Genomic DNA, 25,349 nt, shown 5'->3' on the forward strand with positions numbered 1-25,349 from the left:
CCTTGGAACAATTCCTTTATAAGGTGTCTGGGTGGTTTTTTTAATCTAAAATTACTGGGTGGATTATTTGGGGAAGCAAAGGCAGGAATAGAACATAATCCTTAAAGGAAATTAAGGACTGAGACTGAGCACAATTCCTGTCTAATCAACCGAAGTTTTAGATTCCCTAGCATAAGAAATTCCAGAACCAGTCCACTCTCAGCCTTTTTTAGTACTTCTAGTGATTTTCTTTACTATATGAAAGTTAAAATAAGTTTCATGCACACATGAACTCCCTCTACACTGAAATTAATGGATGACTTGACCTATCCAAAGTTCTCACCCTGAACAGAATACAATCTTTCTTTACATACCTAATGAGATGCCAGAAAAACACCTCCATCTCCTCTACTCCTTTCCCCCAAAGTCACCTTCAGCCCAACTGGTACCATTACTGAGCATCCCTGTGCAGGAATATCAGTGCTATTCAGCAGAGAACCCCATTCCAAGTGTCTGAAAATATTTAATTAACCTAGAACAGAAATTTTATTAGTTTATTTATTTTTTAAAATGAGAATATTTAAAGCCTCAAGGTTGGCATAGCAGCTTTTCAACATAAGATGGCATTTGATGCTTGATGTACTTCTCTTTCCTATCACCTCAGCTCACTTTCAAATACACATCACAAATAAGCCACAGCTTTTTATCCCTCAACTAAGTGAAAGGTGTTTTTTTTTCTTGCAGATTTTCCCTAGCTCATTTGAATGTTTATGCTGAAACACCTGTTTTGAGAAGATAAACTATCAGGTCCTTGGATGTCACATATACAGGACAGCCTAGACAGAGGTATTAACAAAATGTGCCTGCCAAATGTGGGGAATACAAAAATTTGGCCAAGGAGAGGGTCTGTCTCCTGTGTCCTGTCAACAGCTTCTCTTTAAATGCAAACTATTCATTTCAAAATAACACTCTGATAATTTTCTGGTTGAAGAAGAGTTTAGGATCTGCTCATGTCAGCAGTAAAATCAAACTCATCATGATGCATGCAATGCTCCAAATCCCTCTCCATGACATTCAAAGATGTGTTCACTCTTTACATGGGGATACGACACTCAGAATCCCTTGGGAGAAAAGGCCAACACCCACTTCACCACAGGTCATTCTGCAGTTCTGATGTGAGAGATTTATCAAAGCACAAAGACACCTCTGGGCCAAGCTTCTCATTCCTCACGCCGCCCATGCTTTTTCTCTCTGACATTTCCTCATGTATATTACATTCCTGATCTCTGTGTTACAAGCTTCACTGGGAAAGATTTTTATTTCCTATACAATTTGAGATGAAATAGCTTCCTTGTACTAAAAGAATTAGCTCCTCTCCCTCAATTGTGACTCTTTTTAGCTCAGATGCTTGAAATGTCTGTGTTTCCTGAAAATTAGATGGGAAAAAAATCAGGAGAAAATAATGTATTTAAATTCAAAGTACAGTAATTTAACAATTATAAGCCGCATCCTTTTGACTAAAATTTTGGTTCCAACCCAGAAGTGGGGTTTATAACACGGAGCAGCCAATATATGGGCAAAAGTCAGAAATTTGCCAACCTGGAAGTGCAAGCCGTGAGCCGAACCGATGGGGAAGGCGGGAGCGAGTGGAAGCGGGCAGCCCCGGCTGGCAGGAGCCACGCGGGGAGGGCAGGAGCGAGTGGCCGCAGGAGCCCCGAGCTGTGAGCCGTGGCCACCCCGAGCCAACCCGGCAGTGCGAGCTGTGGCCACAGCAGCCCTGAGCCATGAGGGGGAGGCGGCTCAGTGGCAGCACCAAGCCAAGCCCACGCGGCCCCAAGCCGAGCCAGTAAACCCCACGATCCTGCACTTCTGTTACTAATTGGTAACTTTGTGAAAGTTGCACGCGGATCCTCGCTGCGAACGAAAGCGCGGCTAATAATCTGGTGTAGTTTGTATATGGACAAAGAACGAAAAGTTGCCGACACCCGGAAGTGCGGCTTATAATCAAGTGTAGCTTATAATCGTGAAATTACTGTAATTCTTTGCTCAAGACAGCTTAATTTATCCCTTAGACTGAGGTAAATTTGGCACCTTCAACTTGCTTAAGCAACACACATATGTTCAAAGGTGTTATGAGTTCTTCCTCTCATAGGAATTTTGGCTACAAGCAGCACATGCATATCAAGAAAAAGTCTCCTAAATCCATCCTGCAAGTGAATCTTGGCTTAACTGTGAGCCACGATGCAAGCGATATTAATAGTTAAAATAATGTTATGTTTTCCAGGTCTCAAACAGCCAACTACTGCAGTTCTCAAAGTCCAGAATGGAGAGTTTCTAATAAAACTTGTCACAAGCATCAGAGTGGATGAAATTCTGGTTCCCACAGCACATAAGCAGCAACCAAGCACTTTGGAAACATCCCAGCTGCTGAGTCCTGGCATAGAGCACTCTTGACCATATGGAAATTGTCCTCTCTCTATGAAGAGCAGACTTGGAAGTTGTGCTGACGACCCTTCTTGAGCAGAAATATGAATATTAAAAGTGCATAATTATATCTCTCAGTTCTGAAATTAGTTCAGATCCTAGGGTTTGGACAGTAAGACATTGCCCACCCAGTGGGCAATGAGCTGTTTCCATGCTGCACTGGTGAAAATTTCTCTGCAAGAAATTATATTCTAGAAAATCGCCATTTTTGATCATGTAAATGCTGAAAAAACATAGATACTACAGTACCTAGTACCATTTTAAAGCAATATGAAAATGTTTGTATACCATTACTGTTTATCAACAATTCTCTTAATAGTCTGCCTGGACTCAGTGAGGATAAGTTCATCATAATTATCTACAATAACAACAATTAACAACATAATGAGGGATAAACTAAATCACTTCCCATCTGCATCCTATTTGATGTCAAACTCGAGATCCTCAGAATGTGTTACTTCGTTTACATTCATTAATATGATACTGATTCCCCACAGTGCCTTGGATAAACGTACCTGACTCCATTCTCCCATCTGCTGATCTAACATCATTATTCTATTCAGAGCAATCATCCTAATTATGCTCATTTGTAGTTCCAGTAGATATCCCTTCCCAACGTGAATAATGAGCAGCACTCTTTGGAAAGCAGTCATCTTGCTCATAATAAACCTCCCGGCTCCTAACTATTCCCAAAACCCCAGTGCTGATACCAGCTGAATGGTTGGCCATTTGGTGGTGCTAATTAAATGCAAAGCTTACCAATGTTGTGTTGGACTGTTATCACAGTAGTGATCTCAGCCTTTTGTATCTGTTTTCCTCAACAAGAATTGGATTTTGGCTTTCTGAAAAATATCTTCGTCTTTGGTGCTCTTGGTACCACTCATTGCTGAGGGGAAGAAGAAGGGAATTGTTTTACTACGTCATTTTGTATCAGTAAATGTGCTGAGAAAATTTTCTTAGATGAATGGTAAGTGTCTAAGGGCAAGCTCAATGTCAGATGAGGTCTGTATTCCCTGCAGAGGACCCAGAGTCTGGGATGGGAAGGCCCAATAAGTCTTTCCTTTCCAAGAGCCAGCTCAGGGCAGCAGGAACTCTTCTTGCTGCACTGCCATCGAGTGCATGCACCAATTTGAGCACCAGGACTCATTTTGTTTTCCACGCTCAGTGGGCAAGAAAGGAAAACACTCTGCCACTGTTAACTAAACATAGGCAACTGGCCAAATCATTCTCCCTACTGATCAGAGCTCTCTGAGCAGCTGGCAGTAGACGTGGCAGGGAAATGCAGGATGCTCTGCTCTGGAGCAGCAGTGAGGGCTCTGGCCAAGCACCACAGAAAGGCCCCAGCTCTGGGACAGGGCAGCCAAAGGAACAGCTGGAGGTGGCACGGAGGAGTTGGTCTCACCGTTATTGCTTAGAGACTGGAGAGACAAAGGTTCATTCTGTGGGAGTATCCAGATTGTTGGGAGAGATTGTGGTAGGGATAAACCCCACCTACTGATACACCAGCTGATCACACCCTGCTGCGATGGATCCAAGACATGATATGCTATTCCTCGTTTGTATAAAGAGAGGAATCCATGAGCGTGGGTCAGCCTTGAATCAGACCCACTGGTCACCCCACTGCTCCACTGTATATCATTCTTTCAAATGATGAGGATGAAATCATGGCTTCAACAAATCTGAAGATGACTCGATGGTCAAATGGGTCATGATTTTGCCAGCTACTGAGTTTTTCTCCCATGTTAAAGCTGTTATAAAAGTGAAAATGTGAAAATAATAAGGTTGTGGTAAGCTGAACTTTTCACATTTAAATTTTGAAAGTATTTCTAAACTATGTTTTGCTTCTCTGCTGGGTTTGTGACAGTCATTGTATCTGTTAGAGTCAACCTTCTAAGCATCTGTACTAAAAAAGTTGTTGCAGAGTAGTGCTTGCACACAAAAGACATTACAGGCAGATCATCTTCATTCCTAAACTCAAAATAATTTCTCATACCAAATAATTTTCTTAACTCCTTGCTTTTGAGAAGCAAAAACTGGCTGAAGAACAGGTATCAGCATCACTTCTGCTACAAGAGCTCCCATTAGCCATTTAAATCCACTTAAATCTTCACAGCAGTGACCTACTGTCCTTTGCTCAGCTGTATGTGGTATATGTGACTCCACAACACACAGGGACATTATATTAATTTAATTTGATTTTATTTCACTTCCCTTATATCATAGTAACACTAATTAATGTAACTGTATTTAACCTTGCCTTCACACAAGTCCCCCCTAAACACAACAAATTATCTCAAAATGACAGGTCTTTATTTTCCTTCTATTTACTAAAAACTCTTTACATTCCCGAGTAACATGTTACAAGCTTTGTTGTGTATCACCCTAACTACAGAATATTGAGCAACTGCCTGTATCAAAGATAAATCACCCTTGTATTCACTAGCAGAAATTTAGGTTTAAGAAGGATGAAAAGGAGATTCCTCAGTTCTAAACTCCTTCTAAATGTATTTAATATACTCCATGTTACTGTATATGAGATGTCACATACACAAATATGTTTCCATAAAATTACGGATCAATAAAATTAGTTGCCACAAGGCCCTCAGAAGGGTTTACAAAAGTCATCTCACATAACAAAAATTAACTTCCAAATTCCTCATCACATCCAGAATTTAAGAACTATGTGGAAAACCTGCATTTAATATAATCATTACAGCAGGCTACAAAAGGAAGGAGTAAAAATCACCAGCCATGTACACAAAGAGAAGCAGACTGACAGTCCCAGTCCAACCCATTTACTGGAAGGTTGAAGCTTCATATTCAGAAGTTTAACATCAGATGTTTCTGGCAGGGGAGAAACAAACACATATTGCTGGATTTCCCCTATGCCCACTCTCCCTCTTTTTTTTTGTTGCACTTTTATCCCAGGGTTATTTGTGTGTAAGGGACTTCACTCTGCTCACCACCCTTACCAGCTGCTGCCTTTCAGATCCCTTAAAAATATTTATAGAGATTTTCCAGCTCCTCAGAAATGTGCTCTTGAGGAAAGATGGGCTGCTTGTTTGTAAGGAAACACTGAAATCCCAGGAAAACTACCTTAAAGCAATTTCAACTGTTTACAGAATTTACACTTATTTCTCTACCTTGCTAAAGCATCACAGTGATTAGATTAAAAGCTTTATATGTAAAAATGCTTCTGAATTTCTTGGCAGTGGTGAGGCAACTGCTGTGCTACTTCCTTATGTGACACTTTTCTATTGCTCTCTACTTCCCAGATGTTTTCTCTCATTAATGATTATAGGAGGATTCCATGTTATTTTATATTTTATGGTCATGTTTGTTGCTCACCTAAACTAAAATCCTGCTCTAGGGATGTGTTCAATCAGGCTGGAAGATGTAAGATGTTAAGTGCTGCTGTTGCAATGTTGCTCATCCTTAACTGAGTAGGACTAAAAATGACTTCCCAGGGACCTGTAAAGGGTAATAAACATTGCACTGATGGTGTGCACACTGGCATTGCCAAAAATCTCGCTTGCAGTAGCATTACAGGAAACAAAAGTATCACAGATATATACTCTAGGAGAGTCAGATATTTCCAGGATTGCATCTGTCTTGCCATCCTCAAATGTTAAAAGTTTCCTTCAATGTTTGGAGGATGCCTTAGGTTGTTAAAATGTAATATTTGAATTAATGCCTCAAGGGTTGTTTTAAAACCTTGAGGCATTAATTCAAATATTACATTTTCTTACACTGGTGAATAGTCTATGCTTTGATGTGTAGTAAGGGTCTTTTCCCCCTTTTCACTCCTTCAAAAGAGAGAATAGGTTCGTTCCCCAGGAAAACAAAGAAAATATTTTCCTGCATATAAAGTATTTTAATAACTTTAAAGAGGTTTTCTTTTAGCTGGGAGATTGTAACAACAATTTCACTCCTAAGGTAGGTGAAATAACCTTGTGGCAGTGGATGCTATCCAATTTTATGTGACTGCTCAGTGGCTTGTGCCGCCAACAGAGTTACAACTTCCATGAAAAACGGTCTTAATTTTTCCAGGTATGGGTTGTAGTAGACTGAGTTATACCCTTCACTATGAGTCATGGCACCTACTACTCTGCTTGACTGTGAACAGACATAGACAGATACTAACACACCTTCACACACAGAGACACAAATCTGGATTTCTCCAGACAGCTCCAGACATCACAGCTTTGGCAGCAGTTCTAGGCCCCTCTGAAAAGCTTTGAAGATTTTCTTCTCGTGCAACATTTTAAAACCATTTTTCTTGGGCAATATGCCAGGCAGAAAATTATTTAATCACAGAACCTAAAAAGAGCCCTTACCATAACAGCTCTCAAAATACAAAGGATGTTTCTTAATTTATAAATATTTAAAGAGAGCAATGCAAGAGTCACAAATTTGGTAGATTTTAAGGGCAGAAAGACTATATATATATATATATCCTTTTTCCACAGTCTCTGCTATATATCCATGGAAAAATGTGACTGTGATTAATTAATTTAGCTCTCAAGACAAAGCTGGTGTAGCATCTATTATTAGTGAATTTGTCTCTGAAAAAGAGCAGCATAGAGAATGAGTTGCACAGAGCAAGTCCCACTCAGTGAGCCAAACACTAATTTCACTACAAGGCTTAAATACATTCTCCTTCTCCCAGGCTATTTCCATTATCACTTTTAATTTCCTCTCTTATTTTAATACCTAATTTGTTCCAACAAGAAGTTAAATTTCAAACAATAGGAAATTTGTTTTCCTGCTTTACTGGGACTTGATTCTTTCCTGTATTATGAGTTGGGTAATTGGTTGTACCTGTTTGTGCATTTGCTTTGCACGAGTGAAAATTAAAATAAAAGAATTGTGTGTTCTAAATGTGCGTTTTTGCATGGCAGTGGGGAAAATTGGCTTTTAGGGGAGAGGGGAAAAAAAGAATCAATTATTTTTAAAGGTTAAAAACCACCAAACCACATCCCTGACTCCACCCCTAAGAAAAAAAATATATTCTCACTAAAGATTGACCTGGAAAAATTCATATGCAAAACACAATCACTCAAGAATAGTGACTGTTCATGTACTCATAAGTATTTGTATTGAGGATGCTTAATTTTCAAAACAGGCACTAGGCAAGATCAAGAGCTGTACAAGAGAAAATAAAAACTGTAGAAAAAGGCAATGAATACGTTCTGCCTACCAGACCAAATTTCTGAAGTTCCCTTCTGCCTTCTCTTCTTAAAACCCAGCAAAGTAAAACTTGAGGGGAAAAAATGAAAGCTGCTTAAGTAAAAATGCATGTCTTTAAAATATGCAAATCCTGTCTGGAAGGAAAATAAAGAAAAGAACAGCATGTCTGAAAAATTAAATGTAAACTTAAACAAATGCCATATAAAGACACTAAGGCCTTTAAGAGAAGGTAGCTGAAATAATAAATGAGTCATAAAAAGTATTCCCAAACACAACAGAAGCAAGATGTCTGCCAGATAATATGTTGAGGGCAGAGATTAAGAAAAGATTAAAAGATCACTCAAGGAAGAATGGGCCAGAGCAGAAATATTAAGTCATGGATTTACAAGAATGTTCATGAGGCTAATTAAGGGGTTCCCACGCCAGTTTCTGGTTTCAGTGGGAGATGAGTTGCAGGCACCAGCTCCCATCAGTCAGTCCTGAGAGGAAACAAATCCAAGAGTCTTTTCAGCCTGGGTAGGAAGCAGAGTTTATAAGTGCAGTCTTACTGGTTTACAGTCTGAGGGTTTTCAAGTATTTTCCTCTTTCCAAGTTCACTGCTATCCTCCATTCTCTCAAAGTATTTCCACTTCCTATTATTTTACTCTCAAATGTTTTATGCCATTTTCTATCTTTTCATCACTCATTTCAAAAGACCAAGAGTCTAATACTGATTTTTTCTCATTCCCTGCAGTATGAAGCCAGAAATACTGAGAAAATGGACGAAGTCATTAATCTTAAAAAAGTTTAACTTAAGTATATTCTATGAAGTTAGCTAGTTAGGTAGCGCTGACTTATTGAGGCAAGAAGAATGCCAGATCATCCCTAAGAGCTACAAGTCATTGAGTCTCAAGGGCTGTTTTGTTACTCTTTCAACATTATGAGAATGGAGGAATTCGAGCCTTAGCTGCTTTGCATCGCTGCAGCCCGAATGGAACAAGAGGCAGTTCCAGCAGGCTCATCCCTGCAGGCATCCACACTAAAAGAAACGACTTGCTGCCCCACCAGCCACCCATCCCACAGCCACTCACAGTCCCTCAGCCAGCTGAGCCTGGACGTGATGCTCACCTGCACACGAGGGCAGACTCACTGCCAGGACCTGCTTTTGGATCTCAACAGCTTTTAGGGAAAGTGTTTTATGGGAAAACAAAACAGTAAGAAACATAAGAGAGAAACAAAACATGTTATGTTGTAGTAAATACACTGCCAGTGTTGGTGGGAGCAGTAAACAAAGACCACACACCATATGTCTTCCAGGTGGTGATTTTCATCTTGCTTCAGTAACATTTTAATCAAGAGTAGCTGAGATCTGATTTACCTCTCATGGCTGGTGCGATCTTTTCTAAGCCTCCTTTGCGAGTCTCTAATTTGATTTGTCTGGATTGCTAAATGATTTGCCTGATTTACTTCATCACAAGGATGCTTCCTGACATACATAAGCATGTGGTCTAATTTGAGAGCATGCAAGGCTGTGAAACAGTCCTGGCTGTGGAGTGGGATCTCACCAGAAAAAGGAGTACACAATCCCTGCTCTAGGAAAAGTAAACAGAACTATTATTCAGGGTTTCACTCGGTTTCCACAATGTGGACAGTGATATTAAGCTGATGTTGCTATTAAAGACAGTTGCAAAGGCATTTCCTGCAGGCTGTTTGCTAGAAATTCAATCTCCTAAGGTTTTCGATGGACATATAAAAATGATTCTGTCGACTCTGCTTTTAATATTCCAGTCTTGGAAATGAGACACGTGGCTGTGAACAGCTGCTAAATGTGCAGACATCTGCATATGCTTTCACACCAAGCTGCCATGAGGAAGATTGATTTCTCTGGACCAAAGAGGAGAGCAATTCTCATCAGCCTGGCTCAGGGGCAATGACTGGTTCAGATGGGCAAATCCTGGCCATGTTATTCATATCACAAGTGACATCAGACTTACTTATATGAACAAAACAAACAGAATCCTCTGCTGGATGGCAGAAGGGTTATTTGCTTTATGACTGAGGTCTAAGATTCACAAGCTTTTAAAGAAATTGGAATGTACAGAGATGGAGGTTTTTAAGTAAGAAAGGGAGAATGAGAGGGGAGAATTCTTCCTGTGTGGAGTAGAGGGATCCTAGCTCTGCTAGGATGACAATAAATGCTTTCTCCCTCAAAACAGCTTCACCTATTAATCATTAGCCTAATGTCTGTTTTCCACCCTTTATGGAAAACTACAAAGCACATTAACTTTGTCCTATATTTCTGTTTTAAATGTACTTTTGGTCTTTTAGTTGATGAATCCCTCGGTTTTCTACTCAGTTTTTCTTGCTCTCTGGAGCAGCATGGTCACTTGGAACCCTTCAATCCACACAGGATCCTCTCTTTCCCTGCGTTTCCAAGGGCAGTACAGAAGAAGGGGCCCATCCACTGGATTAAATTAGGCCCCCAATTTACTGTCTTTGCTTCAGTGGATGTTGATTTGTTTTACAGAATTAAAACTAAAAGGAGAGAAAAAGTCATGAATGGATTCTTAATTTTGAGCTTTCTAGTGGGATATACAAAAATGACAAAGCTCTTGATTAAGGTTATTTTCTTTCAGCTTGATCTGCCTCCACTACAGGAGAATATTATTGCATAAAGACCTGCAAATATTCACAGGGACTCTGCTGTTTACTTCTCTGTTTTCTGAAATCCAGCTGAGGGATTTCCCACCCATCCCATTTCTACATGTATTTTCATAGAAACCACTGGTTGCATATTTTTCATTTTACTTTGGGGAAAGAACCTTATTTCTAGAGTAACACACTACATATTTCATAGCAATTTTTTTTTCTATAATAAGAGAACTTTTTTTGGACAACATTTTGCAAAGCTGTTTCATCAGATTTGCAGCATATTACTGAATCTTAGCAATTTAGGGTGATAAAAAAAATCTATTCAGCTTCTGCCACAGTAAAAAACCAAAAGAATGAGTAAATTGGCCAACTACAGGTAACACAAATTTTCTTCTTTAAAGTGGTCCATGTGCCTGTTCGATTTCACATTTCTCTGCACAAAGAAACAACTTACTTTAAAAATTTTTTGCTCTCTAAAAAAATAGCACACAGATTGGCTTCTCATTTTGATGTGCTGAAAGGTGCTATTGCATAAGAGATTTGGGGCAGCAAACAGCAGGCGAGAGGCTCTGCATTTATATTTTAATTAGCTCATGCTAGCAGTTTCTTCAGAGGTTACTAAATTACTATCTGTCCACCTACATTATTAAAATTTTGTGTCTCTCTGTTTCAAGGACTCTTTGTACCCCCTGAAAACCGCCTGAAAACTGTATTTCTGCAATTGTACATAATCTTTAAACAATGTTTTTAAATAATCCCAAGTGGTAATTTTATACATCTGTTGAGTGTCAGTATTAATTATAGAACTTTAGGAATCAAGGATATTATGATTCTGGGAAAGTACTATTTTAGTCACAAAAAAAGCTCTCTAGAACTTGTCTAATTTAATAAATTTTCTTCATTTCTGGGCTTCTTAAATACATTTTCAACAATTGTTCTTTCCTCAAAATAAATTCTGAAATTGTCATGTTCTGTGAAAAACCCCCCACTGTTTTATTAATTCTCTATTTCACATCACACTGATTATGTTAATAAGAATAAATATTTTTACATAAATACATACCTCTGGGGTTTTTTTGCTACAGTAAGAATACATTAGAATCTTGAGAAATTTCTTATTTCTGGAAGAATTAACATACTAAAGGAATGTGAAATCTTTGAAACAAACTACTGGTATGGGTAGGTAGTTCACTAACATATATTGATGTGTGCTGCACAGACCCTTCCAAAAAGCAATGAACTTGGAAAACCTGGAAATTCAGTCATTTGCCAATTGGTTTCTGATGTTTTGGGTTTTTTCCTCATATTGATTTATTCCCATTCATTTACCAGTACAGAGCTATAACCACCATTAAACTCTGTAATATTTTATTTTTTGTTTACTCAAGGAGGTTTAATGTACCTGCCAGTGCCAGTGTAGACCCTGCTGGCAGCTCCAGGAACTAAAGGAAGAATTCTGGTAGAAATGTATCTACTTTTCTGCAGCAAGACACTTACCAGGACTGACAGGCATGCAATTATGAGGCTCATACTCCTCTCAATATACAGTTTTCTATAAAAAAAAGCTGGACCATTAATTTGAAATTAATGTTAAGTGTGGGCATGAGCCTCTAGTGTTTTCACACTGGGGCAACCCTCACTCAAGTAGTCAGACTCGCTGAGCCCAAGGAGATTGCTTCAGTGAGACTGATTCCCCTTCAAATTACTGTGTCCTTGCATTCTGATGCTCATGATGGAAAAGAGTTTACAAAATTTTATCTTGATTTTATTGACCAAAAGATCTTAGTGGTTTTTTTCCTGTTAGTTACTCAAGGGTTGCAAAGCCCGAGAATGTGTTTTCTTCTTACTTTTAAATTGGAGAACAAAGATTCATAGAAACATTTAGGTCAGAAAAGCCCTCTAAGGCCACCACTAAACCATGTCCCCAGGTGACACATCTACACATCTCTTAAATCTCTTCAGGATGGTGACACAGCTACTTCTCTGGGGAACTTCTTCCAGGGCTTGACCTCTTTCTCTGTGAAGAGATTTTCCTAATATTCAACCTAAACCTCCCCTGGCACAACTTGAGGCTGTTTTTCCTGTTGCTAGTTATCTGGGAGAAAAGATTAACCCCAACCTGGCGACAAACCTCCCTCAGGGAACTGTAGAGAGTGAGAAGGTGCCCCCTGAGCCTCCTCTTCTCAAGGCTCAGCCCCCTCATCTCCCTCAGCTGTTCCTCATCAGACTTCTGTTCTAGACCCTTCTGCAGCTCCATTGCCCTTCTCTGAACCTCAATGACTTTCTCAGAGTGAAGGGCTCAAGACTGAACCTGCTCAAAACAAGGCAGTCTCACCAGTGCCTGGTGCAGGGGGATGATCTCCTCTCTAGTCCATTGTAGTATAGAGTTACAAATCCTGAAACAGATGCTTTAACACATTAATAGTTTTCTAAACCAGAAATAATGGATTCCTGGTGAGTTTCCTACCTCAGTGTACTCATAACATGGACTTTATTACCTCAGAGTCACTGATCATGATTGTAGCTGCACAATGGCTGTAAGTCAGAAAAAAGTCTTATGCTGATGGCTGAGCCACTGAAAATGAGGGGTTTTATGACTAATTTATATCAGAAAGGGAGACAATGCTCTTTATGTCATGTAAATGACTTAGACAAATACTGCAAATGGCATTGGGCATTTACAAACTCATTATGATAATGGAAATCTCAAATAACTTATAAGAGAGTTCCACAAGCTCTACTCTTATGTTTGGCATGATGATAAACTTTATAAAAATTTATTGCTTATTCCTCTTCTTGTTTTTCATGAAATCCATCATGTATAGATGCAGCACCAAACCAATAAGATGCAATACAGTTAAAATTATTTTACTGAGAATCAAAATTTCTTGATTCCTACTTTTTATCATTGTAGCAGAACTAGTTGTACTGGATTCTTAAAACAGCCTCTAGAACTCTGCCTCTAAAATAGATTGCTCAATTACAAGACTCACCTTTTTTACAAAAAATAAGTCTTCATTTTTTAGTAACCTAATTTTGATTCCTTCTGCAAACTGAGATTCTAAGCAATCACAGTGTACAACACAGAAACTTAAGCTTCTGCTGTAATATGCAGAGTTTAGTTCCAAGCATTTATTGCCTAGAGAATGACAGCAATCTGAATCTGTGCATAGCTAACACATCTGGCAGTCTCTGCCAGTCTTACACCCCCACCCCTCAAACAGCAACCCAAAATTTGATCAAACATGTAAACTACACAATAGCCTGAACACTCTCCGCCCAAGGAAAAAGGCACAGTGTTGAGTTACCTTAAATTCAGTTTCAATGTTGGCTAGCCTGGCCAATTCATTGCTAAGCTCTAGAGCAGTAAGGACAGGGTCTTCACTGGACAGAGACAAATAAGCAGCACTGGCTAGTCCTTTGTAGGCATTCATTCTTGAACGAGAGTGACTAAAGGAGTCCTTCCTCTGCTTTTCCATACATTCATTGCACTTGCAAAAATAGTCATGTGGCCTTTCAATCCGAGCACCTTTTAGTAGTAAGATGTGAACAATTTCATACTCCTGGCAGTGGGCAGCAAGTATGATGGGGGTAATGTCATGGGAGAACCGAGTTCCATCTTCGTCATAAGCATAAAAATCATCATCCCTCAGTTCTTGCTCGAGAGGGCTGAGTGTGAGGCGCTGTCCTTGTGCGAAGGCTGGGTGGTTCAATATTGCTTCTACAATGCGCACATATCCTTTACTGATGGCTAACAGAAGTGCATCCCCGACTCGAGCAAGATTCTCCTTCTTGAGGAGCAGCTCTGTCACTTCCAGGTGCTCATTCCCTACCGCTAACTGGAGGGCATTTTGTCCCATGTAATCAACACAATTGAAGTTCAAGGTTTTGGATTCCTCCAGCATTTTTCGCACAACAGGAATGTTGCCATATTCTGCAGAATCGAGGAAATGTTCCTCCTCTGCAGTGAGGCTGGTGCCTTTCTCGTTGAACATGTAGGCAGGGCCCCGGATGGCTTGGCGCCGGCCCTTCTCCCGAAGGGTCGCGTGCCTCCGATGCATGTCTTTAGAATTGCTGTGTCTCAACCTGCAGAAAACCAGAAAGGAACGTTGGTTACATCCTAGCAGTGCTATCATTGCACTGAACCTGAAATAAGGTTGGAAATGTGTAATTATGACCAGATCTGACCAGCTTTTTGTGGTCTGAGCAGTTACTTGAAATAATTTAGGGCAAAAGCGAATAAAGATTAGCTTCTGAACAAAAGAGAAGTTCTCCTGTGATTTGATCACCCTTCCTGATTGCAACAAGGATGCTCAGCACATTCTTGACTTGATAAAGAGAAAAATAAATGCACGTACATAGTTTTCCATTTGTATTGTTTAGAACATCATTGCATTGTATTTAGGACTAATATACACAGGACAATACTTCTCTGAAATACTCTTGTTGAATTTTGTCCTTAAGGGCATGAGCCCTCAAGAAAGTTAGCAGGATTCTCCCTTGTCAGTAGATCTTGGATCAGACCAATAAACTATGTTCCACAAAGTTAAAACCCATGTTTCTAATTTTAAACACATGTTAACAACGATAATTATACTGCATATTCAGCTAAGATTCAGCTGGTACAAGCAAACCACCTATTCATTCCCTGCATTTTTTTCAAGGTACCCTTTTTCTGTTTCCTGATCTACAGGAGTTTAATAATGAACTGTCTAATTTCTTACTGAAATACGGTTGGCTGCTACTCCATATACAAATACCGAAATCCAGGGGAGAGTCTAGAAAAACACAGGAATAACTCCTGATATAGTGTTACGTCTCCAGTAAGCATCTTTCAAACAGCTCCTGCAGAAAGACAAGGCACAGGTCTCTCACCACAAACAGAGGGCAGTAGAAAAAGGGTCATAAATTTCCCCATGGATTATGTGGCTGAAATGCCCTTCACTTGGAGCTGGTGAGATGAGAACAAACTGTAGTTATTCCACCTGCTCTGGAAGTCCCAAAGAAAGTTATGCTATGTGCAGTTGGTCTCATGGGTAAGAAAATGCACTGTTTTATGAAATTCTAAATGAATCTGTGCCTTTAAAACATTCACATTTTGCATTCAGTGCTGTCTCAATGTTGTTCTTTAAAAAAATTTTATTGCAGCAGCATTTCAACACATTCATAGTGCCATTTAGAGTCTAAGCATGTGGAGTTAATTGCCATCCAAAGCCCACAGAACGTGCAGCCTTGGTAAAAAGTAAAAACAACACCTCTTTTACAGACAGTGTTTGCACTCAGCCCAATGGCAACTCCTAAATCACTCGGGTAAAACCTTGAGGAGCTTCTGAGCTGCAGTGGACAGATGTAACAAATAAGCAGGTGTTAATGCTCAGTGGGTGGCAAAGGTTCATCCTTCCACACTCCATCTGTTCTCCAAGTCAGTTATGACCTTCAGTCAATGAAAAGTTGCTCTGAAAAAAATACTACTGAAGTTGGAAAGTCCTGCAGTGAATGACGAGGGGGAACTGTGCCAGGAGACAAAGTGGAGTAGGTACATTTCCTTCAAGAATAGGTAACAAAGGAGTAAAGGAATCAGTAAAAAAGCGGTAAAAGACAGAAACCCAAAATACCTAAGGATCCAGGACACTGAAATTCTCAATGTAGTTGTTCTTAAGGAAAGAACATATACGTATGTATCTATCATTTAAATTCATCATTTTTGTGCTGTCTGGACTGAAGAGTTAAAAAAAAAATTTATAGCAATTTTTAAAAAGTTTTATTAAAATTTAAACAAATTCTAAGAAATCAATTCTGTGACCACACAAGTTTGAAATTGAGGTTCATAATCAAGAATCTCTTCCCCCTAAGCTTTGACACAGTGTAACAACTTAATAAAAGCTAGTAGCAACTGAACATATCATCCCAGACTCCACTGAGAGATAAAGTGCTGTATGAATCTTAAAACTATTTCCTTCCAGCATGGTTTGAAGTTGAAGAAGCACACAGAGATGAGGTATACAAGAAGGATATATGTTCAAGTGAATTTATTCCCTAGGCCGCATGAAGTTTACTACAAGAGAAAACAATTACAGTTAAATTAATAAAGTATGCAATTGACATATCAGAGGTATAGATTCTCTAAAGCCAAAAAATGCCTGGGGTAAAATTGAGGGCCCTTTGAAGTCAACATTATAAGTTTCATTGATTTCAGTGGAGTCTAAATTTTGGAAACATATATGCATACACACATATATTTTTCCTCAGCAATTAGCTTTCATCTCAGATGCAAGGCCAGGACAAGTAACAAGTGGTTAAAATGAAGTGTTTAACCATATGCACAAATGCTTTTCTAAACTGGAGCTCCTGTCCTTAGCTATTCAGGATGGCATTTACGTTTTAAACATGTAGGGAGATCTTGCTTGAGCAAGGATTACACATGCAAATAAACACTTCTGAACTGTGACTTCTTCAAGTAGGAAGTTACAGAACCAGAAAGCACTTTAAAAATTTACAGCCTTGGGAATTCCTGGGTGTTGAACTAAATCTCTTAAAATATTATGCAACTTGAAAGTATGAACTGGTGATGACTTCAGCCATGATTGCTGAGGTCAAATGGAAACCAGTCTAGCTCAAGTAGATGCTCAGTAATCACCCATGAGTGCAGCAGGATTGCACACACCTGAATATTTTAGGACAGTTAATTTCATTAGCTGCTTCAAGCTGGAGGAATTCCACTGGGCTTTTTTGATATTCAAAACCTATGTATGGTAAGACATTTGGCAACCTTATTCTGTTGTTATATTTAAGTGTCAGTACTGAGGCAACTCAGAAATATCTGTAATTTCCAACAGTGAGGAATCCATCAGATATTTTTCCTGATGCAGAAGTACAATTCTTGACACTTTACCTTTTTTTTTTGTTAGAAAAACTTTTCAGGTATGTTACCACCTCTGAAGTACAACCGAGATAGAAGGGAGAGATAACCTTATAATCATACCCAAAGTAAACATAAACCCACATAAAATATTACTGTTGACCTAGTTAAGATTTTTGCCTGAAAAAGAGGCTAGAATTTGGCCTAGAGCTAATTCACACCTGTTTGTTGTATATGTAATAACATGCCAGAAAAAAGGACCTTCATTTCTCTTTCTTCAATTCAAAGAGAACATTGGTTTCATGCGCAGTTTCTAACAAGAAAAATTGCATCAGAAAAAGAGGAAATGGGAAAGAACACCTGCTCTTCAAAGAGATAATAGCTATCCAATATTTATCTTGCAATAAATGCTCTGCAGGATGTCCCTATAGCAGAGAGCTTATCTCCACTCCCTGCAGGTAGGGGCAAGAGCACTATCATTCACAGGGCTTCACCTCAGATGAATTATGACCCCCCCACTTCTTGCTCATCAACAGAGAAGATCAACATCTCAGCTATCACACTTTATCATCTTCATAGAGAAGTAGAGATAAATAAAAAATTACACTTTTAACTTTGAATAATTTCATTAGACATGCTCAGCTGTCCAACCCTTTCTGAAAAAAAAGTTGCAATTATGCTTGACCTGAGCACTGAGTCATGACAAGAGAGTAGTAAAAGGAGCAATGTGTGCAGTAGCTGAAGCTCTTGGAAACTGAACCCTACTGCAATGTCATGACTGTACTCAACACCTTATTCTATTCTGCTTTTCAGTTTTGTGCAGGCAGATTTAGAACTAAACATATTTACCGAGCATGTGTAATCTGCCCACTCAATAAAAGTAATTGTGACATGATTGCATTTGTCTTACCATCTTTCTTCAAAGGTGCTTTGGATTGAAATTATTTTTTATTTGGACATTTTACTGAGACAGCTAGTGATCAAAGTCATCAGGCACTGTAGTTAAATACTGTGTTTTTCTAGGAAAGGATGCCAATGCATGCAGTGCTCTTGGAGACAAAATGGTCCAGGAAAAGAAAATTAAAAATTTCAGGGCCTGAGTACTGTTTGCAGCAAAGCATATCCAGCTTTCCATGGCTGAGGGAGCCACAAGATGTCTGGACTCCTGTGGAGAGTGGAGAGGAATAGCTATTTCTGAAAGGTGATTTAGCTCATAACAAATCTTCCTCTGGGAGCATTTCAGTTTCTAATTAAAGTGACTAAGAGCAGGTCCTTGCAATTGGCTCTGACAGTGCTGAGACACTCAGTGTCTGAGAGCAGAACATGGCATAACATGAGATTTGTTCTTAATGGGTGGCATTAGAAAAACACTGAGGCTGAAACTCCTTTTATTTTTCACAACTGCACTCTCTTAACTGATCTGAGTGCTGACATGTAGGACAGGGTGGGCATAAGGAAGAGGTTGAGCTGCTTCACTTTGAGCTTATTCCAGCAAATGGCCTCTCCTTCACCTTCCTTTCCACAGTGCCCCAGGCTCTGCCATTCAAGACCTTCTGGTGCCTCTCTAGTCCTACTAGTCTAGTCTAGATCCCCAAAAAACCTATGGAAGGGCAGGGTTACCACCTGGAGTAACACTGGGGCTTGGAGAAAATGTTTGAAGACCCAAGTGCCTTAAAAGGCTGAATTGGAATTTTTAAACATGGCCTTGAACCAGAGCTTTAAAAGTGTGTAGGAGAGGCTGAATAGTACCTGCCTGAGATTTTAAAACCTCTGAAGTCTATAAAAGGTATTGAAATCAATAGATGTTAGGAACTGCAGCAATTCTGGAATTCTCAGGTTATGTCAACCTTTACTTGTCTTTAAGCCTTAAAATTGAGCAAGACATTTGCAAAGGCAGCTTTAGGAATGTATGGTCTCTCACTACACTTTGGGTGTGCTTTCACCATGAGAGAGAAAGCACTGTGGGAGAGGTTGGCAGGAGTCTCCTTGTGCCCTTTCAATATCCCCCTTTGTCCAGAAACTACAGAAGAGACTTTAGATATGTAACCATTTCTATGCTCTGTAAGCTCTATAAGCACCCATCAGAGGAGGTTTTGATGAGACATTGACTCTGCCTTGTTGAAAAGAAAATTTCAGTTTCTGAAAGCACTGTCCTCAGTTCCTGCAGAGCCTTAGAAACTGTCAAATTGACACTTTACTTATTATTTTTCTTTCTACTTACATCAGTACTTCTCAAAAGAATCTGCAGACTTCCTGAGGCCTCTTTGGAATTGACACAGTTTTTATATATCAAGGGACCATTTTTCTCTGTTAACCTTTGGTTCCACACAGAAAACCTGGCCAGCCAAGACAAGCTATAAACATGAACAAAAAAGAAGGAAATTGGGTTCTAAAAGCAAACACAAACTGATAGAGAAGTCAATAAATTTAAAAGAATAATTCAAATTATTCAGAATAAAAATAGGAGGATGTTTGATCTTTTAAATTGCAACTTATTTTGAAGTATACTCCAGACTTCAGACAAGGAGCACAGACTGAACACAACTGCGTGCATTTATTATCCTATATACAATAGGCTATTCTGACATTCCAAATGCTGCATGGGCTCATATTGCCAGAGCCTCTGATACCCTCTTTTTCTTCAATGTCTTAATCAGCCTTCTAAATCTTACCTTAAGTCAAGCCTGTTTTCCCTGTCAGACAAGACTTTTAAGAATCCTTCTTCACATATTGCTGATTTACTATGTAAACAGACTCAGTATAATTTGGGATGGCTGCTTTGATTGACAGCAGCTTATTCTGAAGTTTTCTATGCTTTGAAAAGCTGAACTGCCACTTCATTTATTCTTGGATTGTGACCAACACTGAAAATCCCAATGCAATACGGTCAGCACTATGGTCATTCTTCTACATGAAAAGTTGAGTACATGTCTAGGATGTATTATTAGATTTTTTTATTAATAGATTTGTAGATGTAATTAATAAAAATATTTAGCCTAGGCAGGCAGATATCCATTAATTTGCAGAGTAGCCCTACAAACCAGATGCAGGAAGTAATATCCCCTTCCCATCACTTTCATTGCTCATACAGATAAAAGAAAAATTTAGAAAGAGGTCTTTCTCCTTGTGGAATTACAAGAAAAGTCAGCAAAACCACACCTTTTCAAATCTTTTCAGGGAATGGCAGCATGAGAATGTTCAGGAAGACAAACCATGCCTCTGATGCCATTAAAAAATGCTGATCAATGACACACACAAACATTTTTAACATCTTTATGATATGAAGCATAAGATCTGAGGACAATAGCCTAGAAACATTTAGGACAGACCACCAAATCTTTAACATCATCTACATTTTCAAATCCTCCCTGGCCTCTGCTAGAAAGGAGGTAGCTCTGTCTTGTGGTTTGGAAAAAAAAAAAAGGGAAATGGAATTTGGCTTTCTACCAGCTATCTTGCAGAAAAAAAAAAAAAAAAAATCCAGCTGCTTTTCAGCTGTCTCACCCTCCTCTTTCTTATAAACTAATCATTAGCAATTTCTTTCCTACCCCATAAAATGTCATGCACCGAGACTTTTACAGCAGGAGAGACTGAAAAATAATCACCTTTGTTCTTTTATTCAAAGTGTTCTTGCGTTATAAAATAAGTACTAGGTTACTTTTTTCCCCTTCCTTCCTTGTTTCCCTTTAATCTCTGTTTGTGAAGTCGGCAAATTTATCACAGAACACATGAGACAGATGCATCAAAATTAAGGCTATTTTTACATTCTCTCCCATTGTTCATTCATTAATATGTTTGAGCACCAAATGAACGGTCACAAGAAGAATGAGTTCTAATTTTCTATTTTTTTTAAATCTGGCTTTGGGAACTAGGAATAATTCACCCTCATTCACCGTGTTGAAGCACTTCAAAACTCAGGCTTGGATCATACTAGAGAACACAACAGAGAAATACCTGTTCATTCATAAATTTTTTACTAGTGATGAGAGCAATGAAAAATCTCTAATTGTTCAAGCAGGGGGCAGTGTAACGCTGATCTTCAATAAGCAGTTCTATTTAAAAGAGAAAGAAAAGCTTTGAAAAGAATTAGTAATCTCTGTTCTGGCTGTATTTCATTTTCCCCTACCGATGCACCCTTTTCAATGTTCACTTCATAGTTACCTCAAGACAGGAAACAACGTGGAGAGGACTCCTGACAAACATTAGACCTTGTAAGCTGCAACAGGCATGATACAGTGTCCCTCTTTCACTTTTTTTTTTGTTTTGTTTTGGCTTTTGGGGTTTTTTTCTTATTGTTGGGCTTTTGTTGTTTTTCTTTTTTTTTTTTTTTTTTTTTAATTCTTTTTTTCTTTTTATTTCACTTTGCCCACACTGCTTTCATAAAAAATAAACCCTTAAACATTTCACCCAGCTACGAAAGAAGACAACAGTGTGGCTCCAAACCATGTGGCTGGTAGCAAACAACAAGCCCTTTGCTTTGCACCAAAACCAAGCACAAATTCCAAGGGTAAAAAGTCAAACCATTTTCACACGCAGCCAACATGCCTCACTCTCACCAGCCCACCCTCAGGCTTGCAGGAGACCGAGTCGCCCCGAGACGTCTCCAACCCCACAAAGCTTCCTAGTGCCTAAGTAAGGAGCGGCATTACAGCCAGGGTGCTTCTCGGGGGAGCTGAGAGGAGAAGGGCTCGGGCAGGGGCACCATTCCCCGGTCAGTATCTTACATGTGAGCGTCGGGGCTGGCTCCGCTTCAGTGCCGGGGTCGGGCCGGGCGCGGCAGCCCAGGTCGGCGGGGCGCTGTCCGCGGTGCTGCAGCCTCAGCGCGGCCGGACGGGCCGGGCGCTGTCCGCGGTGCTGCAGCCTCAGCGCGGTCGGACGGGCCGGGCGCTGTCCGCGGTGCTGCAGCCTCAGCGCGGCCGGACGGGCCGGGCGCTGTCCGCGCTGCTGCAGCCTCAGCGCGGCCGGACGGGCCGGGCGCTGTCCGCGGTGCTGCAGCCTCAGCGCGGCCGGACGGGCCGGGCGCTGTCCGCGGTGCTGCAGCCTCAGCGCGGCCGGACGGGCCGGGCGCTGTCCGCGCTGCTGCAGCCGCCGCCGGCGAGGCTGAGGACGCGTCTCATCCTTATCCACTGGGCGCTGCTGGGACAGAGCTCCCCGGGAGCGCCCGCGATTCGCTTCCTGGAGGAAGAGCCGGTTGCGAGGTTGGCATGAGAGTTGCGTTGTCTTCCCCGTCTTCCCTCCCCCTGTTCCCACGCCGTTGTCCTCCCGTAGGTGTGGATTCGGTCCTGTTTTGGGCGCGCCCCCTTCTCAGCCGGAGGTGGGCGAGTACCCTGGAGCCCTCCCAAGGGCTGCCCCGGAGCAGGCGTGGCGAAAGAACCTTCCCGGAGAAGGCAGGGCTGCCTGCAGGCTGCCCAGCGGGCGGGGGGCTCCGTCGGGGGCTTTCCCTCTCACATGCCACACTCCTGCCTCACCCGGCTGTGCTGCCCTGCTGCTGGGAGTGGTTGGAGCCGCTTCTCCCCATCTGCCATGCCCAGGTTGAGATTGTTTGATCTCTTAGCTAGGAGATATTGTCTTTTATGAAGCAGACAAGAAGGGATGTGTGGAGTGGAGGGAAAGTGAACCCAGCATACAAAATAATCAGTCAGTTCAATCAATCCCCTCCCTTGCGTGGTTGAAGAGAGCTGCCAGAACAACTTAAAGCTGTATCCAGGAGCACTGGGGCATCATTCTGCACCCCATTCTGAGTGGCAAGAGCAGGTGTTCTTCCTCCAGTCACTCCCCAGAATTCTTCCACTGCCTCCCACACAGCTCCAATCACACAAAACTCTCCAAGACCATGACCTTCCATGTTCTTCCCCACTGGTGCAACTCCCCTGCCCACCTGCTTTGTCTCACCTGGATGCAGGGATCCTCACCTAATCATGCCTCCTATTGCAATAATCAAATAATGCCACCCTGTCTCACCTGCTGTGTCTCTGTGGGTTTAAGCCTGGAGGAACCTCTCTGCCTGGAGAGATGATGGTGGGAGGCAGTCCAGGGCTCTCCAAACAGCACACATAGGAGGATGGCACAGTGATGATTTGCCCCAAGTTCTCCTGCTGCCACCCCCTCACAGCACTGCATGAATTCAGAGCACTGATTAGGAGCAGATTTTTCAACATCTTTCAGTCTCAAATATGTGTAATCAGCTGAGGATGTTATTTGATTGAAAAACCTGAGGGCACTGACCATTTTAGCAAGGACCACAGAGAGCTTGGTGTGGCTTCTGCAGTGGCACTAGAAAAGCATCTCAGACAGTGCTTTTCACAAACTTTTAAAGGTAGCTGATACAGGACTTTCATCCCACATCTTTGTCAATGAAGTTAATTTCATCAGCCTAAGCTGTACTTAGAACTGTGAGGAGAGGAAATCTTTTCCTACTGAGGGGTTTTGTCTCTAATAAGGGGGAGAGAGTGTTAACCTTTAATGATTATGGGCAGCAGCCGGGCCTGCAGGATTCACTTCACTTTGTTTTGACACTGTCAGCACCTCCTGTTCTGTAAAATGCACCCGTTGCTCTGGTCTTTCCCCATTTAGGGTTTCTTGAAGTTCACTTAGAAATTAATGAGGGCCCATATTGGCAAACATATGAGAAGGATGTGGATGTTACCAGGCTCATGGGAGAACAGCATTATGTGGAAAATAAAATGCAAGACAACAAAAGAAAGACTCCACAGATACATAGTCATTTATGCTGTTGAGATAATTTTGAAATTATATGATGCTGCAAAGACTCAAATCTCTGCTTTAGATAGCAAACACTGCTTGGGGTAAGACCTATGCCTCTCGCTTTTGGACAATTCTTCCCCTGGGCAAAAAAAAAAAAAGAAAAAAAAATTATAAACCTCATAGTATCTTGGTACTTGTCTGAGTGCTGTCTCTTTCTGGGGTAGAGTTAATTTTCTTCCCAGTACGTAGTATGAGGCTGTGTTTTGTGTTTGGGCTGGAAACTGTTGATAATTTGGGGATGTGTTAATTACTGCTGAGCAGTGCTTACAGAGAAGAGGCCCTTGCCACTTCCCACTGTGCTCCCCCCACTGAGTGGGCTGGGGGTGCACAAGAAACTGGGAAGGGGAACAATCAGCACAGGTGACCCCAGCTGACCCAAGGGACATCCCATGCCATATAACATAATTCAGAGCATATAAAACTGGGGGAAGAAGGAGGAAAGGGGGGATGTTTGGAGTGGAGGTTGTCTTCCCAAGTCACTGTAATGTGGGATGGAGCTCTGCTTTCCTGGACATGGCTGAGCAGCTGCCTGCCCATGGGAAATTCAGTTTTTTGGGGGTTGTTTGCATGTGTGGTTCCTGCTTTGCCTATTAAACTGTCTTTATCCGCACCCATGAGTTTTCTTTTACCCTCGTGATTCTCTCCCCCATCCCACTGGAAGGGAGTGAATGAGCAGCAGTGGGGATGAGTTGTCACCCAGGGTTTAACATGGCAGTGAAACTCTTTCTCTTTCAGGTTTTCTTTTTCTGCATTGACTATGTCTGTCACCATAATAAACTAATTAAAAATCAAATGTGTTTATAGGCTCTTACATTAAAAGTATTCCTTTATTTTTCATTTCTAAGGCTTGGGAATACTTGCAAAAGGTCAATTTATTCACTTTTTGGGGGTTTTAAGTGGGTAGATGGGAAATGGGGATTAGAAAAAAACCAGCTTTTTTCATTTATCTTATTTATACACAGTTTTTTTCCTGGTAATGTGAAAAAAAACCAATTTTAGGATTAAGCATGGAATTGATTTGATTAAATATATGCAATCTTTCTATCACATATATCCTGGAAAATACTGGGGTATGAAATCCATGTACTGGATTTCTGCTCCATGTGTCTCTACAGTTGCAATTAGATCTCCTGATTTTTTTGAGTTGTAACTTCACTGGAAAACATTCACCATTTCTATTTTTGTGCTCATTTTATTTAAAAAAACCAAAACCCAACCATAAACCCCTAAAGTCCCAGCAATGTCTAGCACTCAGTTATCAGGAGGACCTTCTTAATAATCTTAATAATCAACATCTTACCCACTCCATAAATCTGCAGCTGATAAAATACTGACAGCACTCCCAATTGCAATTAATTATGCCCGATTAACATGCAAAGCAGAAAAAGTGAGAGGGAAAGAGGGGACTGAGGATTTCTGTAGTCTGTTATTATTAATGCAT

The 25,349-nt window shown here is 40.6% G+C and overlaps 1 protein-coding gene across 1 annotated transcript in view; it reads right to left on the bottom strand.

Moving 5' to 3' along the window:
• The window catches only part of TRPC7 (transient receptor potential cation channel subfamily C member 7), a 75,777-nt gene extending 53,824 nt beyond the window's left edge, over positions 1-21,953 (bottom strand). Inside the window, 2 exon segments of the mRNA XM_042779750.1 lie at positions 13,593-14,370; positions 21,868-21,953. Of these exon segments, the coding sequence (XP_042635684.1) occupies positions 13,593-14,370; positions 21,868-21,869 (780 nt within the window). The 5' untranslated portion in view covers positions 21,870-21,953.
• Positions 21,954-25,349: the final 3,396 nt, after the last annotated feature.

The sequence above is a fragment of the Catharus ustulatus genome, chromosome 15 (assembly GCF_009819885.2).
Source record: "Catharus ustulatus isolate bCatUst1 chromosome 15, bCatUst1.pri.v2, whole genome shotgun sequence".
NCBI lineage: Eukaryota > Metazoa > Chordata > Aves > Passeriformes > Turdidae > Catharus > Catharus ustulatus.